At 35.2% G+C, this 14,915-nt stretch overlaps 1 protein-coding gene across 1 annotated transcript; it reads right to left on the minus strand.

The window, feature by feature from the left end:
• Window positions 1-10,980: 10,980 nt before the first annotated feature.
• LOC138334201 (neuronal acetylcholine receptor subunit alpha-6-like) lies at window positions 10,981-13,594 on the minus strand. The gene has a single exon (XM_069282808.1). It carries the CDS (start codon window positions 12,837-12,839, stop codon window positions 11,577-11,579), a length of 1,263 nt encoding a protein of 420 aa, XP_069138909.1. The 5' UTR covers window positions 12,840-13,594; the 3' UTR covers window positions 10,981-11,576.
• Between the last annotated feature and the right edge of the window lie 1,321 nt (window positions 13,595-14,915).

Here is a 14,915-nt window from a genome sequence, read left to right on the forward strand (position 1 = left end):
GCGGCTTAGTATGGTAATCCTATTACGTAACATCATGGACAGTTTAGCTGAGTTGATATACCGTTACGACAAAGAATTGATCAATGTTGACATGAACAGAACTTAATATATATAATATATATTGAAAATATTAGCAATATAAATACTAGCTAATTGAAATTTTTAAAAATATATTTAACAAAGAGTCTTATAAGTAAATGTATTTCATTTCAAAGTCAATTTTAGCACTTCGCGTTTTATCACAGAATTTCCTTGTGGTATTAGCCGCCCGATACATAAACACTTTTCTTCATCTAATTATATAAGTTACACCTACACTCTAAGAAGTGATATATAGGCATACATAAAAAATATCACTAGATTTTAGTTTCAACAGAGTCTATCAAAAACCTTAATATTATAGATTAATATGTATATTTGTGTTCCAATTATACACTTCACGTGAAATAAGAACTGCTGAATGCCACAGCCTGACCTGTCAACCTCAACAGTACGGATACATATTAATTATCAATTTCACGTTTAAATTAATGTTTCACTGTGCTTCAACAACAATTAGTTCCATCACTTCATTCACATATGAGTTGATAGCCCCATGAATTCAATAAAAATTCCTATCAGTGATTTTTTCATTCAATCATTCAATCATAACCACATGAAAATACATTTGGTCTATTATGAAACCGAAAGTAGGTTAATATGCAAATTCAGGAATTCTACGAATTTAGTCGGGAGCAGCCGATCTTCGTACATCTAGATTTATAAGGTAAGACCTATTGAATTAGTCAATTCGCATTATATCATTTTGGTATAAAACGTGGAAATAACAGTTTTAAAACTCATTTCAGTTCATTATTTATAGTAAAACAGTACATACGTGCAAGTCAAAATGATATGCATGCACTATTAATAACATTTTGGAGTTTAAATATTTTCAAACAAATCAATGTTTCCGAAGAAATGGCAAGCTAACTATCACCATATTTGGAAGTAAACACATAATCACGTGATCACTAGTTACCCATAATACTATTCTATATTTCGGCCAATGGCATGAATGAGATATAAGCACGTGGCTTCTATTACTTTTTACTACAAAAAATAGATGCAGTTATGGCCGGAGTTTGGAGGGATCACGTATAACCACGTCCCGGGAGAATTTTTAGCCCTGAGGTTGAACCTCGCCATTTAGACCGCAATAAAAAAAAATCGTTGTGCCTTTATCAATAAAAAGGATCCGAGAATTAGTTACAGATCGTATTATTATGGATTAGAGTGCCCTAAGACTATTTTTAGAGGTTTTAGAGATCTAGATAAAAAAAAAACCGGTAAAAACCATACTCTGCATATTACTACATTGTATATATACGAGAAGGACGGAAAGCTCCCACATTCAAAATGTCTAAACCGCCTAGCATTAGCGGCTATAAAAACACATTTTTAGCACATCTTCATAAAAACGGTTACTACCGTTGGAAAGAGCGATAATTTTCCTTTCAGAATCATCCTACTTATCCTGCACATGTATACAAAGTGCCGCCACTAAGACGATTGAAGGCCCATTTGTACAATATTGCTCTAGATTCTTTTTTTTTGTAATTGTTTATTTTTCAAGGCATTTATACATACATGTAGTATAAAAACAAAAAGCAATCATTTGTCATCAATCATCATTATTATCATCATTATCATCATCATCATTATCAGCATCTTATCATCATCATCATTATCATTGTCAATGCTAATATGTTATCATTATCATCATCATCATCATCATTATCAGCATCTGATCATTATCCTCATGAACATCATTATCATTAATAATCATAAGTATTACCATCAAAATCAACATCATCCTTATCGTCATATCATCAACCATCATCATCATTATTGCCTTTCATAAACGTACACATACACCGTTATACACACTCTTATACACACCTTAACACACTTTCACTCACACATACACACAGTCTCTCACCTTCATTCACACACAAGTCACACTCAGATACACACGAGCATACACATGGAGAAACAAGAAAAAAATTTACAAAAAGAAATGGAATACTGTATATGGAGATACAAAGCAAGAGAAGTTTAGAAAGGGGAGGGGAGAGGAGGTAGGGAGATTCAATCATTGTAGTTTTAATATACTCTAGAGGAAGGAAATTGTATTTAAATATTTTGACTGGAAATTTGTATCTTAATTCGGCACTGAAAGGGTCAAAGACAAACTTAAAACAATCTGTTAATAGTAATATGGTTATTGTGTTGATATAGATATATGTATAAGTACGTATACATGTACATGCATGTAATGTGTATGTAAATATGTATATATATACTTGGTATATATAATAAATTAATTAATAAAATTAAATTGAAAAATGTGTGTACATAAGGAAAAAAAATGTATTTAAAGTTCTAATAATGGTTTCCATTTCCTTAAATTAATTTCAAACAATTGTTTTTTCCCTTGATTGTTGTTATTGTTTAAAAATTTCAGAGCTGATAAGTGCTCCTTTATAGTATTAATAAGGGCATTTAGGTTTAAAGATTTATTTAAGCATCTAGTCTTATAAATGTAGTGTTTTATTATAATGATTATTTCGTTATCAATTGGATTAGTATTTGGTGATAGAATTCCGAATAGGTGAGATTCTTTGTTTGTAGAAAAAGGAATAAATAAAATGTCCATTAGAGTTTCAAGTTCCTGTAATAAGCTCTGAACCTCTATACATTCCCATAGACAATGGACTTTCGTTTCTGTTGCGTTGTTACAAAATGTACATAAAGGGCTTGTAGCTAGCTTGGCTTTGAATAGGAAATTATTTGTGACTAATATATGGTGGATTATTCTAAGTTGGAACCACTGTAGCTTTGTACTGTGGGAGACTAAAAAAGGAATTCTGTATATTTTTTTCCATTTATCTGTGCCATAGTTAAATTGCTGTCCCCACTTCGTTATTCCAATTGGTACAGTGGCTGGTGTAATAAGACCTTTGTAAAAATCTTTTGAGCCTTTTCTATTTCTGACAAAATTCAAAAAGCAGGGGAATAGATGGTTGAACTGTTCGCTGAAATGGTAACAACGAATTTGATATCTCAAGGAACCGTCGGATAGCTGATAACAGTCCATTATAGTGGAGAAAATTTGTGTTAATGTTATATATGTTCTGAAACTCATCAAGAGAATAATATGTGAGATTACTGGGGTCTTTAATTAGGTCATTAAATGTAAATATGCCAGCATTAAACCAATTTTTGTAAAAAATGACTTTTTTGCCAATTAATAGGTCTCTGTTGTACCATAAAGGGGTTCTCAATATTGAGTTTTGATCGAACATTTTCTTCTTAAACATTTTGGAATCATTCATTTTCACCCAAGCTCGAAAAACATCTTTCCAGAATTTGTTTGAACAGTTAGATATACAAATAGAAATAAAACCAGTTCCACAATTCTGTAATTTTTTCAGATCTACCATCGAGTTCAGTAATGCGGTCCATTTTCCTGATGAATTAAGTAGCCTCCGTACCCAGCTAAGTTTCAACGATTCTATAAAGGCTTGAACATCAATCATCTTTAATCCCCCATCTAGATAGTCTTGAATAGAAACATCTTTTTTTATCTTATGAGGTTTGTCGTTCCAGAGAAAGCTAAAACTAGTAGAGTTAAGTTGGACAATATATTTTTCGGATGGGTTTGGCAGGGTGATAAAAAGATAATTAAACTGGGAGATAAGGAGTGATTTAATAATGTTAATTTTTCCAATAGGTGTTAGATTCCGCCTTTTCCATGATGTAATCAGAGCTTTGAGTTTTACTAATTTCTTATCAAAATTCAGCCTAGGTATATCTGTTAAGTCAACTGAAAAATCAATGCCTAAAAATGTAAATTTATTTCTACCCCATTGTAAATTCGCATCTGGTAAGAAGGTTTCATCACTATATTTTTTACTACCCAGCCAAATAACATGTGTTTTGTCAGCATTAATATTAAGCCCAGATATCTCAGAAAATTTGTTTAATTCACATATAGATTCCTTTAATGAAGTCTCAGAGCCGTCGAGCACCAGCCCAGTATCATCAGCATACTGTAAATTGAGAATATGTGTGTTTTCTATTGCAATACCCTTAATATCTCTATTGGTTCTAAGTTTTGCTGCAAGAACTTCAACACAAAGAATAAAAATGTAAGAAGCGATTGGATCGCCTTGACGACAACCGCGTTGGATGGAGATTGGGGCGGAAATATTACCACCTTGATTTATAGAGGAACTTACATTGCTGTGTAATATTTTTATCCATGCTTTTATGACATTCCCAAAATTAAAATAGTTCAAGACCTTCTCAATATAAATCCATGATACAGAATCAAAGGCTTTTTCAAAATCAATTGATAGTAACATCCCTGGAATATTTTTATCTTCAGCATAATGCATCACATCATATAAAGTACGGATATTTTCCCCAATGTAACGGTCTGATAAAAAGCCTGTTTGGTCATTACTTATTAACTTATCTAAAACTGATCTAATTCTTTGAGAAATTACTCCAGAAGCTATTTTATATGTGATATTTAGAAGGGATATGGGTCTCCAATTTTTTATTAGATTACGTGGTTTATTTCCCTTAGGGATACATGTAATAATGCCCTGTCGTTGGGTTATGGAAAGCTGCCCAACTGAGAATCCAAAATTTATAGATCTGATTAAAAATTGCTGAAGATTTTTCCAAAAATACTTGAAAAATTCTGCCGTAAAACCATCGGAACCAGGACTTTTATTGTTTTTCATTTTTTTAAGTACATTACCTGCTTCTGCTAGTGTTATAAGACCTTCTATACTATTAGCTTCAGATTCAACTAATTTAGGAACATTACAACCTCGAAGATATTCATCAAGATTAATATTTGTAACTTCTCTGAAGCTGTACAAATCTTTATAAAATGTGTGTATTTCTTTTAAAATTTCTTCCTGGTCCGTTATAATAGTATCATGTTTTTGAAGATTTGGAATTACTTTTGAAATAAAATTGCGGTTTTCTAGGTTAAAGAAATAAGAAGTAGGTTTCTCACCTTCCTGTAACCATTTAGCCCTAGATCGAATAATACTTCCTTTAGTTTTTTGTTAAACGTATGGCTTCTAGTTCTCTCATTTTGACTTCTAATTCTTCACTATTACTATTTGGACTATTTTCTAGGAGTTCTATAGTTTTCTTGAGTTCATTTTCTTTAAGAGTTTGCTGCTTTTTCTTATAAGATGAATATGAAATGGTCTTTCCTCTGATTTCCATCAACAAAGTCTCTAAAAATAACTGATCATCAATTACAAATTGTATTAAGTTATCAGGAATAAGAGAAAGCGAGTTTAAATTGTATACTGGAAGACAATACTGTTTTTTAACATTCTCAATAACGTTTTCTACTATTCTGGAATAATCTTTATCTAGATTCTTGACAGTCGTCTAATTGAAATGTAGAACGAATATATATGTATCCGAACTACTATACCTTTCGGCCGGGTACGAATTGGTCACTACGTGTCGTAGTGGAGCACTGCCTCCGAAAATCACTCGGACATAGTTTTCTATATTTTTTTGTAGGTTTCCAATTATTTTAAGCGTAAACATGCATTTACATATTATTGTTGTCCAAAACAAACATAACTACCATTCTTAATATTTACCGTCCCGCTCACAAGACGTCAAATTCACAATTTGTCGACTTGTCGTATAAATTCCCTTCAGAATGACCTTCATATGTATTAGTAAAAAAATAATGCCTCGATGAGAATATGATATTTTATGTGGTTCAGTTTTATTGCCTAGTAGGTATGCGATATCAAACAAGTACAATAAAAATGCAAACAAACGTTTTATAATGGTTTGCATAATCATTACTTTGCTCCATTAGCAGTAATAGGCACCAATTGTAGCTCTAAAGACAACACCATTTTCTGTCAAAAAGTCTTTTGAGCTACAATATTGCAGCTAATTGAAATGTAGATGTAGGGTATCGGAATCGGTCGAGTTGGCCGAATGCATTACTGCCCCGACCGTAGATAATTTATTACTTCACGGATTAAGAGTTCAGCGTGCTCCCATCTCATTTACCAGCTGTCAACAGAAAAATGAGATAAAGAAAAACACTAAACAAACTAAGTAGATATGATCGATTATTTTTGGTAATGTTCAGGATGTTTGAGATTAAATCACTACCTTTAAATAACATTTTAATTTTTAAAATAGGAATGTAAAACGAGATCAATAATTTCGTAGAGTCGCAGAAGTTATTAACTATAAGTTTACTAGCACACTTATCATCACCTTCAGAACTGTTTAATTAGAATAAAATAAAATGTTAATTTTCATAACGCGGGTCGTTTTATGTTTCCCGCGGTCGTCCTAAATGCCGCGCGGTAGTTGACTATCACTGCGCCAGACGGCAAAACAGCGAAATGAATCTTCACTTGCATATGTTTGGTGTTGTAACCTCATCTTAAGCCATCAATATATATTTTCTTTTGTTATTAAGGTTTTTAAGAAACCTTTAAATTTTGCTCCGGAAAGGTAGTGGGCCTTTAAATCATATGTAAAAATACATTTGTATGTTAAACATTACTGTGACCGTTTCTCCTAACAATGAGAACGGTTATGAAATGTTAGGTTGCAATAATAAGTACTACCGCATAGAACAAAAATACCATGAAGAATATAGAAAAATACTGCATTATATATATGTCCGCATGGTATTTTCATCGAATTTACAAACCACATTTATAATCCCTGGTGTCATCCTCGATACTACAGGGGTTACTATTACTGACAATATATCCACCCATGGGCTATCTCATAGTAAAACTGGAGCCAACAGATTTAGTCATAAGATGTACATCAAAGAGCCGTATAACGGTACACTGTGGTTGACTGTGAGGCTTTGATGTTGGGCGTCGCTCTCTAGTTGAAGTCTTCAAAGGAAATCTTTACAGGTCTGTGACTGGTCAGGTTTGTTTTCTCCTGAGCTGCCTTCAGTTTTACTATGAGATAGTCCAAGGGTGGATACAACGTCACTGATAGTAACCCATGGAGTATAGATCGAGGTAGCCCGAGATACTCTGGCCCTTACACCAGACTTGGACATTATGACAGATAGATGTCTGATAAATCAGACATCTATCTGTCATAATGTCCAAGTCTGGTGTAAGGGCCAGAGTATCTCGGGCTAAGATCGAGGATGCCCTGTTGTGAGATATGGGTTTCTTCGGTGTTAAAGGCCCACTATTTTCCCGAAAATAATAATAATAAAAGTTATTAAAAACAACAATAACAAAAGAAAATTTGTATCGATGGCCTGTAATAAGATTACAACGCCAAACAAATGCAAATTTTCCATCGTAATCTATGTTAAAAGTGAGGATTCATTTCGCTGTTTTGCCGTCTGGAACAGTAATAATCAACTAAAACGAGCGTTATTTAGGACGACGGGAAGCATGATACGACCCGCGTTATGAAAATTAACATTTAATTTATTTTGATTAAATAGTTTAGGAACTGATAATAAGTATAGTATTAACGTAAAGTTAATAACTTTTGCGACTCTACAACATTATCAATCTCGTTTTACATTCCCATTTTAAATATCCAAAGCCGCTTCGGAAAGGTAGTGGGCCTTTCAATATTTTCAATTCATGAGATATCTGTGTGAAGTTTAACATTAATGGTCTATAGATGCAGTTGTACCGATACGTATTTTGGCGAATGATACAAAATTAATGTACATTTTCATCGCGAGACATTTGTGTATGTTTATAAAGAGGGTGTACATATGTACACGGGCCACTACCTTTCCGAAACGGCTTTTGATTTTTAAAATAGGAATGTAAAACGAGATCAATTATTTTGTAGAGTCGCAGAAGTTATTAACTATACGTTTACTAGCACACTTATCATCACCTTCATAACTGTTTAATTAGAATAAATAAAATGTTAATTTTCATAACGCGGGTCGTTTTATGTTTCCCGCCGTCGTCCTAAATGCCGCGCGGTAGTTGACTATCACTGCGCCAGACGGCAAAACAGCGAAATGAATCTCCACTGTTATCGTACATTAGACAGGACATCTTGCATATGTTTGGTGTTGTAACCTCATCTTAAGCCATCGATATATATTTTCTTTTGTTATTAATGTTTTTAAGAAACCTTTAAATTTTGCTCCGGAAAGGTAGTGGGCCTTTAAAAAATATTTTAAACAAGTCAAACTATCTTATATCAGAGATTTACTTTTATGTACCTCTTTAGTCACTCTCGCTATCGATCGGTGGCGATAATTACAGTGGTTGACCACTGATCAGTAACGTTATGTAGTTATCGCTGCTTAGGGGATTAACTCTAAATCCCCCACATGGTATATTATATAGGTATAGAAGTAAGAAAACAGAGTTACCGGAATTGTCTTCACAATTAACGAAATAGAATAAAATGAAACAAACGCATCATGTTGGAAGCAACTATATAATTCCAAGTTAATTAATTAATGTTTTAAATATACTCAAAGGTTTCTTTTTTTATATAATAAAACATAAATCTTTAATAAGAATACTTAATAATATGTGATAAAAATACAAATAGTTCGAAAGATCGATTTTTAATTAACATATATCATGATATTAATTTAGGTGATGTCGTTTTTTCAAACACAGGTGCTCAATGTACCAACGTGTAATCAACGCTCCCCAAAGCCCTGAATGGCCTGACCATGTGAGTTTTCCTGATACAAATGTAGAGAGTTACAGTGTTCTAATAGTACACTTACATCTACGTTTGTAGAGTTCCTTTCTCCTTTGGAGGATGCATTGGAGGTCCTTACTATAGTAAGCGCTTTCTCATAGGAAACGCCTATAGGGACCTGGAACGGATTTCTTATCAACTTAATAAATTAGAAATTCGTGCCAGGTCTCTATTTGTGGAAACGCCTACCATCTCCGCCGGAGAGGATAAGAGGCAGTGAGATCTAGAGGTTAATGGGATCGAGAGAGGATGTACTAGTAGAATAAAATAACATCCGTACAAAATTTTTTAAGTTGTATGGTCTATAACTTTCGCTCTTTTTGTCATGGTGAAAACTGTATAAGGGTTATACATATTTTTCTCCGTCTGTCCGAGTTTTAAACTTTCTAATTTTACTACTTTTTATAAAATTGCAGCGCTGGAAGTATTTTTTAGTTATAAAAGTAAAAACTCTTTTTTTTAACGTGTACACGTGAAAAATAGGCTCGAAAGATGCCGAATCATTCCGAACCCTTCCGAACATCGTTGCGGCAATCTCGAAGTAACACGAGAGTTGTGAAACCAAGAGGAGATGTCAATAATTTTTCGTAAACAAAACATGTGTTCGACCTCAGCAAACTGGATCTACAAACAAAACAAGAGTCCCATGGGCCTTAACGGTCATCTGACTCATGGCACAAAACAACAGAGTCACAGTATAAAGTAGTGGTTAATAATTTATGTAAGCAATACAAGGAACTCCTTTGTTGAATATGTAAGTTTCTGAAATAGGTAAAGGTAATTTGTTGAAAAGACTTGGTAGCCCTTCATCCATATATAGTTGTAACCCATTCAAAGATTAAGGAGGAGTAAGATTTTAAAGCAAAATTTCAGCAAAGCTCCAATTTTGGACCCCGCCGTTCCATCCCAATGTTTGCATGTTGTTTGCCATTCATTGAAACCCCTATAGATAAATTTTCGTTGAGATCAGAGACCGAAACCTAAAAATAGGAAGTGGGCCAGCAGCCATTTTGGAATACCAAAATCTTTACGAAAATGTTTGCATGTTGTTCGCCATCCTTTAAAACCCCTATAGACCCATTTTCAGTGAGATCGGAGATCGAAACCTGAAAACATGAAGTGGGCCAGTGACCATCTTGGATTACCAAAATCTTTATATAAAATATGATTGTCCTTCCCTAATGACGTTTTACGCCAAATATGGAAAAAAACCACTCAAGGGTTAAGGAGGAGTAGGATTTTAAAGATAAATTTCATTGAAGTTCTCCCTTCTGAGCCCACCCCTCTGTCCCCAGAGGTCAGACCTAATAACTCGTTCATATAAAATACGATTGTCCTTCCCAAATGATGTTTCACACCAAATATGGATGAAATCCACTCAAGAGTTAAGGAGGAGAAGGATTTTAAAGCTAAAATTAAAAGCAATTCCCCTTTTGGGATCAAACCCCTCAATCCCTATGGGGTTCAAGCAGGCTTATTTATATAAGATATAATTGCCCTTTGTCCATGATGTTTCACACCAAATATGGATGACATCCATCCAAGGATGAAGGAGGAGTAAGATTTTTAAGCATCAATTAAAAAAATTGCCCTTTTGGGGCCACGCCCCTCAGCCCCTAGGGGTCGGACCTATTTCATATACATAAAAAATAATTGCCTTTCCCCAATGATGTTTCATACCAAATATGGATGAAATCCATCCAAGGATGAAGGAGGAGTAGGATTTTAAAGCTAAAATTACGAAAATTTGCCCTTTTGGTGCCCCGCCCCTCTGCCCCTAGGGGTCAGACCTATCTCATTTATATTAAAATATGATTGTCCTTCCCCAATGATGTTTCACACCAAATATGGATGACATCCATCCAAGGATGAAGGAGGAGTAAGATTTTTAAAGCTTCAATTAAGAAAATTTGTCCTTTTGGGGCCCAGCCCCTCAGCCACTAGGGGTCGGACCTATCTCATATACATAAAAATAATTGCCTTTCCCCAATGATGTTTCATACCAAGTATGGATGAAATTCATCCAAGGATGAAGGAGGAGTAGGATTTTACAGCTAAAATTACGAAAATTTGCCCATTTGGGGCCCCGCCCCTCTGTCCCTAAGGGTTTGGCCAGGCTCATTTATATAAAATATGATCGTCCTTCCCCAATGATGTTTCATACCAAATATGGATGTAATCCACTCAAGGGTTAAGGAGGAGTAGGCTTTTGTATAAATAGTACGACGCACGGCGCACGACGGACGGCGCCCGACGACGGACAAAACATGATGACAATAGGTCATCCTGAGTGACCTTCGGTCAGATGACTTAATAATGCTCTCACATTACAATATTTGATACACGCAATATTTTACGGCAATGTGTGAATTGGATGTTTCAAATACTCATTCTGTGGTCATATACCAGCATTATTTGCTCATATTAGCCAGAAAAGAAAAACGTAAACAAACACATGCTTACGCTAATTAGAATGTACCTGGCTCACCACGTGCAGGTCGTGTCGACGTTAGTCACGTGATACGATTCGGAATCCGACAAAACCCGAAGGCAATGAACATGGCGATGTTTGAAGGCGCTTTAAATATTCAAAACCAGCATTATATGATCTCTACATTCCGACTCTCTTATAGGCCGACATATGCTTTTGGGGAGCCAACTCATCAAGTTACATTAATTTTAAACAGTATTTAAAAAAATTAATCTGTCAGTAATAACAACTCTATAATTTCATTGTATGTACATGTATTTAACCATGCTACATGTATGTTTTATAAGATAACCATTGGCTATTTATAGTAAGCTGAAGAGAATCCAAGGATAAGAACTATTACAATGGTTTCTGTCAGAAAAAACAAACTGATGTCAATAGTTTTCATGATGTCAGTTTTCTCTTCGATGAAATTTTCGGTTGTCTGTCCACTTCCGGTTTCTGTTCTGATGTTGTTAGAAGTACATTCTTTTGTTGGCTCAAACTCCGCCTTATCGGCGTTGCCGTTAGCAACATAATCCAGATTCTGACTAGTGTTCCTGTTCTTTTTTAAAGCAAATTGTCTTAAACATTTCGGGTACATACTTGCATCTGCCACGGCTTCACAGCGAAGTGTAAATATCGTGAGTATTATCAACACACAGCTGAACACCATCGAAATAAGGATAAAGTAGGAGATCCCGGCCATCGGCTCGGATACCTTGGGCATGTTATCCCCGATAAGTGTCATATAAACCGCCAGAGACAGGAACATGGTGATGGTGTAGGAAATTCTCTCACCAGACGAGGCGGGCAGCAAGAACACGAACGGGTTGAGGAAGCAAAGAATGAACACGGGTACAATCATCGTTATGAGGAAATAAGGCGACTTACGCTTCAGGATACAGCTGTACGTTATTTGAGAGCTTTTTGTTCCGTTATGTGGAATTTCCTCTGCGAATGTTTCTTCCATCTGCCACTCACCGTGTGGATTGAAGAAGTCCATCTGGAAACGCTTACGTCTTGCTGAAAGATGTATTTCAGTTGCAGGATATCCCCATGAGAGTAAGTCCAAGGAACATTTCTGTCTATCCGTCGGAAAATTTGTCATATCAATCTCACAATTAGCTGCTATTCTTCGACCCGGAGAAATCTGAACCGTGCCATCGTTGTATATCCTCGCGTCAAATCCGTCGGCGCTGAATTTCTCAACTTCTGCCGCAAATGAGAGTAGAAATATAAGGGGTTGCCATATCATCGAGGAGTTGATCATGATCTGATCGATCCCCCCATGATCTGAGGGTTGCCATGACAACCGAAAGTCTTGCCAAATCATCGTTATTCCTCCACTCATAGTAATTGTTCCGGAGACCTCATCCAGGTCGGCAATGGAGACGAGAAAAAAGGAAATGTTAACCCGAACAGTCTCGTTTAGATTACGTGCTGGTCTTATTTCTCTGCGATAATTTAAGAATAGTTTGTCAATCAATGTTGCTAAATCCTCGATAGTACCAGAAATAGATTCTCCGCCATCAAAAAAGCAAAGCATAAAAAATAAAAATGCGAATTCTTGAATCTTCATTCCTGTTTTTGGCTGGTAACTTTTCAGTTCAGAAATGGAGAACCGTCAGTGGATGTGGATATGCACTGAACTACTTATATAAAATACCACGTAATTTTTCGTAAGGTGGAAAGATGTGAATTTTCTTCTTTTTTGACAAAGTAAATATAGAAAAGATGCTTTCAGTCCAGCTTTTTAAGTGAAAATTTACAGCAAAATTTGGATGTGACGAAATATTTCTTCATTAGTCCAGTGGTCTTGCAGTTCAACAGTTTGAACCTCAAGTAGGCAACAACAGGTTTTACTGTGAATTGTGATCGTCCTGTTTATGTCTAGTTTACAGATCTTCAGATTTCTGATATCGTGTCCGAGGCGAAGTTGATGAGATCCTTTACCAATTAGAATTCTGTGATTCTGTGAACGTGCAGGAACTTAATGTATCTGACGTGTTCTGATGTTAATACTGGCGATATCTATAGCAAGATCGTCAGACAAGTGATCGATCGCCTGGCAGTATGTAGCCACGCCTAGAGCTCACAAACACAAATGTACAAATTCAGTGTCAGAGAAAACGTATCATGCAAAATACAAACTGCAGCGTCACGTGCAGTACCCAGTCGGTTTGATTGGCAGCTTGTGATTGATCAGTTCACACTTCGATATATTTGTATTGACAGAAACTCCTGCACCGATACATGATTACATGTATTGTTTCTGAACATCATGTTTTTGAAATGTTCTTATTGATGTTGTGTTGAAACATAAGTACAAGTTATCAGAAAATCTATTCAGTGACAAAACATGCGCGCTATTTTTTATCAAAGTTAAAAGGACACTCTATGAGTGAACTATAGATATGTATTTGAAAATGTTTGAACAGATTTGCTTGTTAATGGAACTTTTGTTCACCGAGTGATGCTGAATTAAGTGATACAATATAGCTATGTAAATATGAGGGTAAATAATACCCATTTAACAAGATGATGTTTTTAATGGTTTTTAACAGTCGGTATATACACGTACCTGGTTCAACAGCTGTGCTTTCCTTTGTCAGTAAAACAGATTGTATAGCCATTGATCTGTGTGATATATTTGTTACAGTTGTTTTGTTTTGATGCTCTTTTGATGTCATCTACTATATTCGACTGGAAATAAACCCCCACTCAGCAATCAGCCCCTTCCCTTTTTATCAAGTCTTTTAATCAGAACTGTGGTCAAACCCAGCAACAAGCCCTTTTTAGCTCCCTATTTTTTGAATCTGTTTACTTGTACCTTTGTTCTGAAAAAAAACCAAACACATTTTCAACTCTATTCAACCAAATAAGTAGCCTTGTTCCTTCGATTCCACTTTTTAGGTCACCTGAGACGAAGTAAGACAATTGACGGGCTTTTCACTAACAAGGATTTTCGGTCAAGTTATTTCATATCAACAAACTTGCATTGGTAGCCCTTTATCTCAATATGTTACATGCTTAATATCAGATCTCTAGGCCTTCTAGAACTTCATAAGAAGTCATTTAAGTTTTTGGGATTTTTGGTCTATATGACCTTGAATGAAGGTCAAATTCATCCTTATCAAACTTAGTAGACATTTATGTCGGCATGCTACAGGCCTAATATAAGACATCTAGGACTTTTAGAACTTCACAAGAAGTCATTTGAAGATTTTCGGATTTTGGCCCATGTGACCTTGAATGAAGGTCAAGGTTATTCACATGAACAAACTTGGTAGCATGTAGCATGGGAGTCTTTCAGGGTGGTGTCCTATCTGCCACATTTTTTGGAATAAAGATAAACAGTATAACTAAATGGCTTAGTCAGTCTACAGAATGGTCTCTTTGTGGGTGATTTCTTGATCTGTTACAGACCAAAAACCATGCACACTGACTATAGAACGACAAGCATGCATTTGAAATTTTTTTTTTTATATATATGATGAGATATTTTTTTCAAAAATTGTTTCTGTGACAACCCCAAGTTGTCATAACCAAGGAAGTGGCAGCCATATTTCTTTTGCTCTGTTCTTTTTAGTTACCTTCACTGGCCAATCCCCTATATAAAGCATGGGACTTGACATACGTTCGTCATTCTGAGCAT

This window comes from Argopecten irradians, chromosome 11 (assembly GCF_041381155.1).
Source record: "Argopecten irradians isolate NY chromosome 11, Ai_NY, whole genome shotgun sequence".
Lineage (NCBI taxonomy): Eukaryota > Metazoa > Mollusca > Bivalvia > Pectinida > Pectinidae > Argopecten > Argopecten irradians.

What these genes read in the sequence shown, in the direction of transcription:
- LOC138334201 (XM_069282808.1), bottom strand. Translation starts at nt 12,839, where the DNA reads ATGAAGATTCAAGAATTCGCATTTTTATTTTTTATGCTTTGCTTTTTT.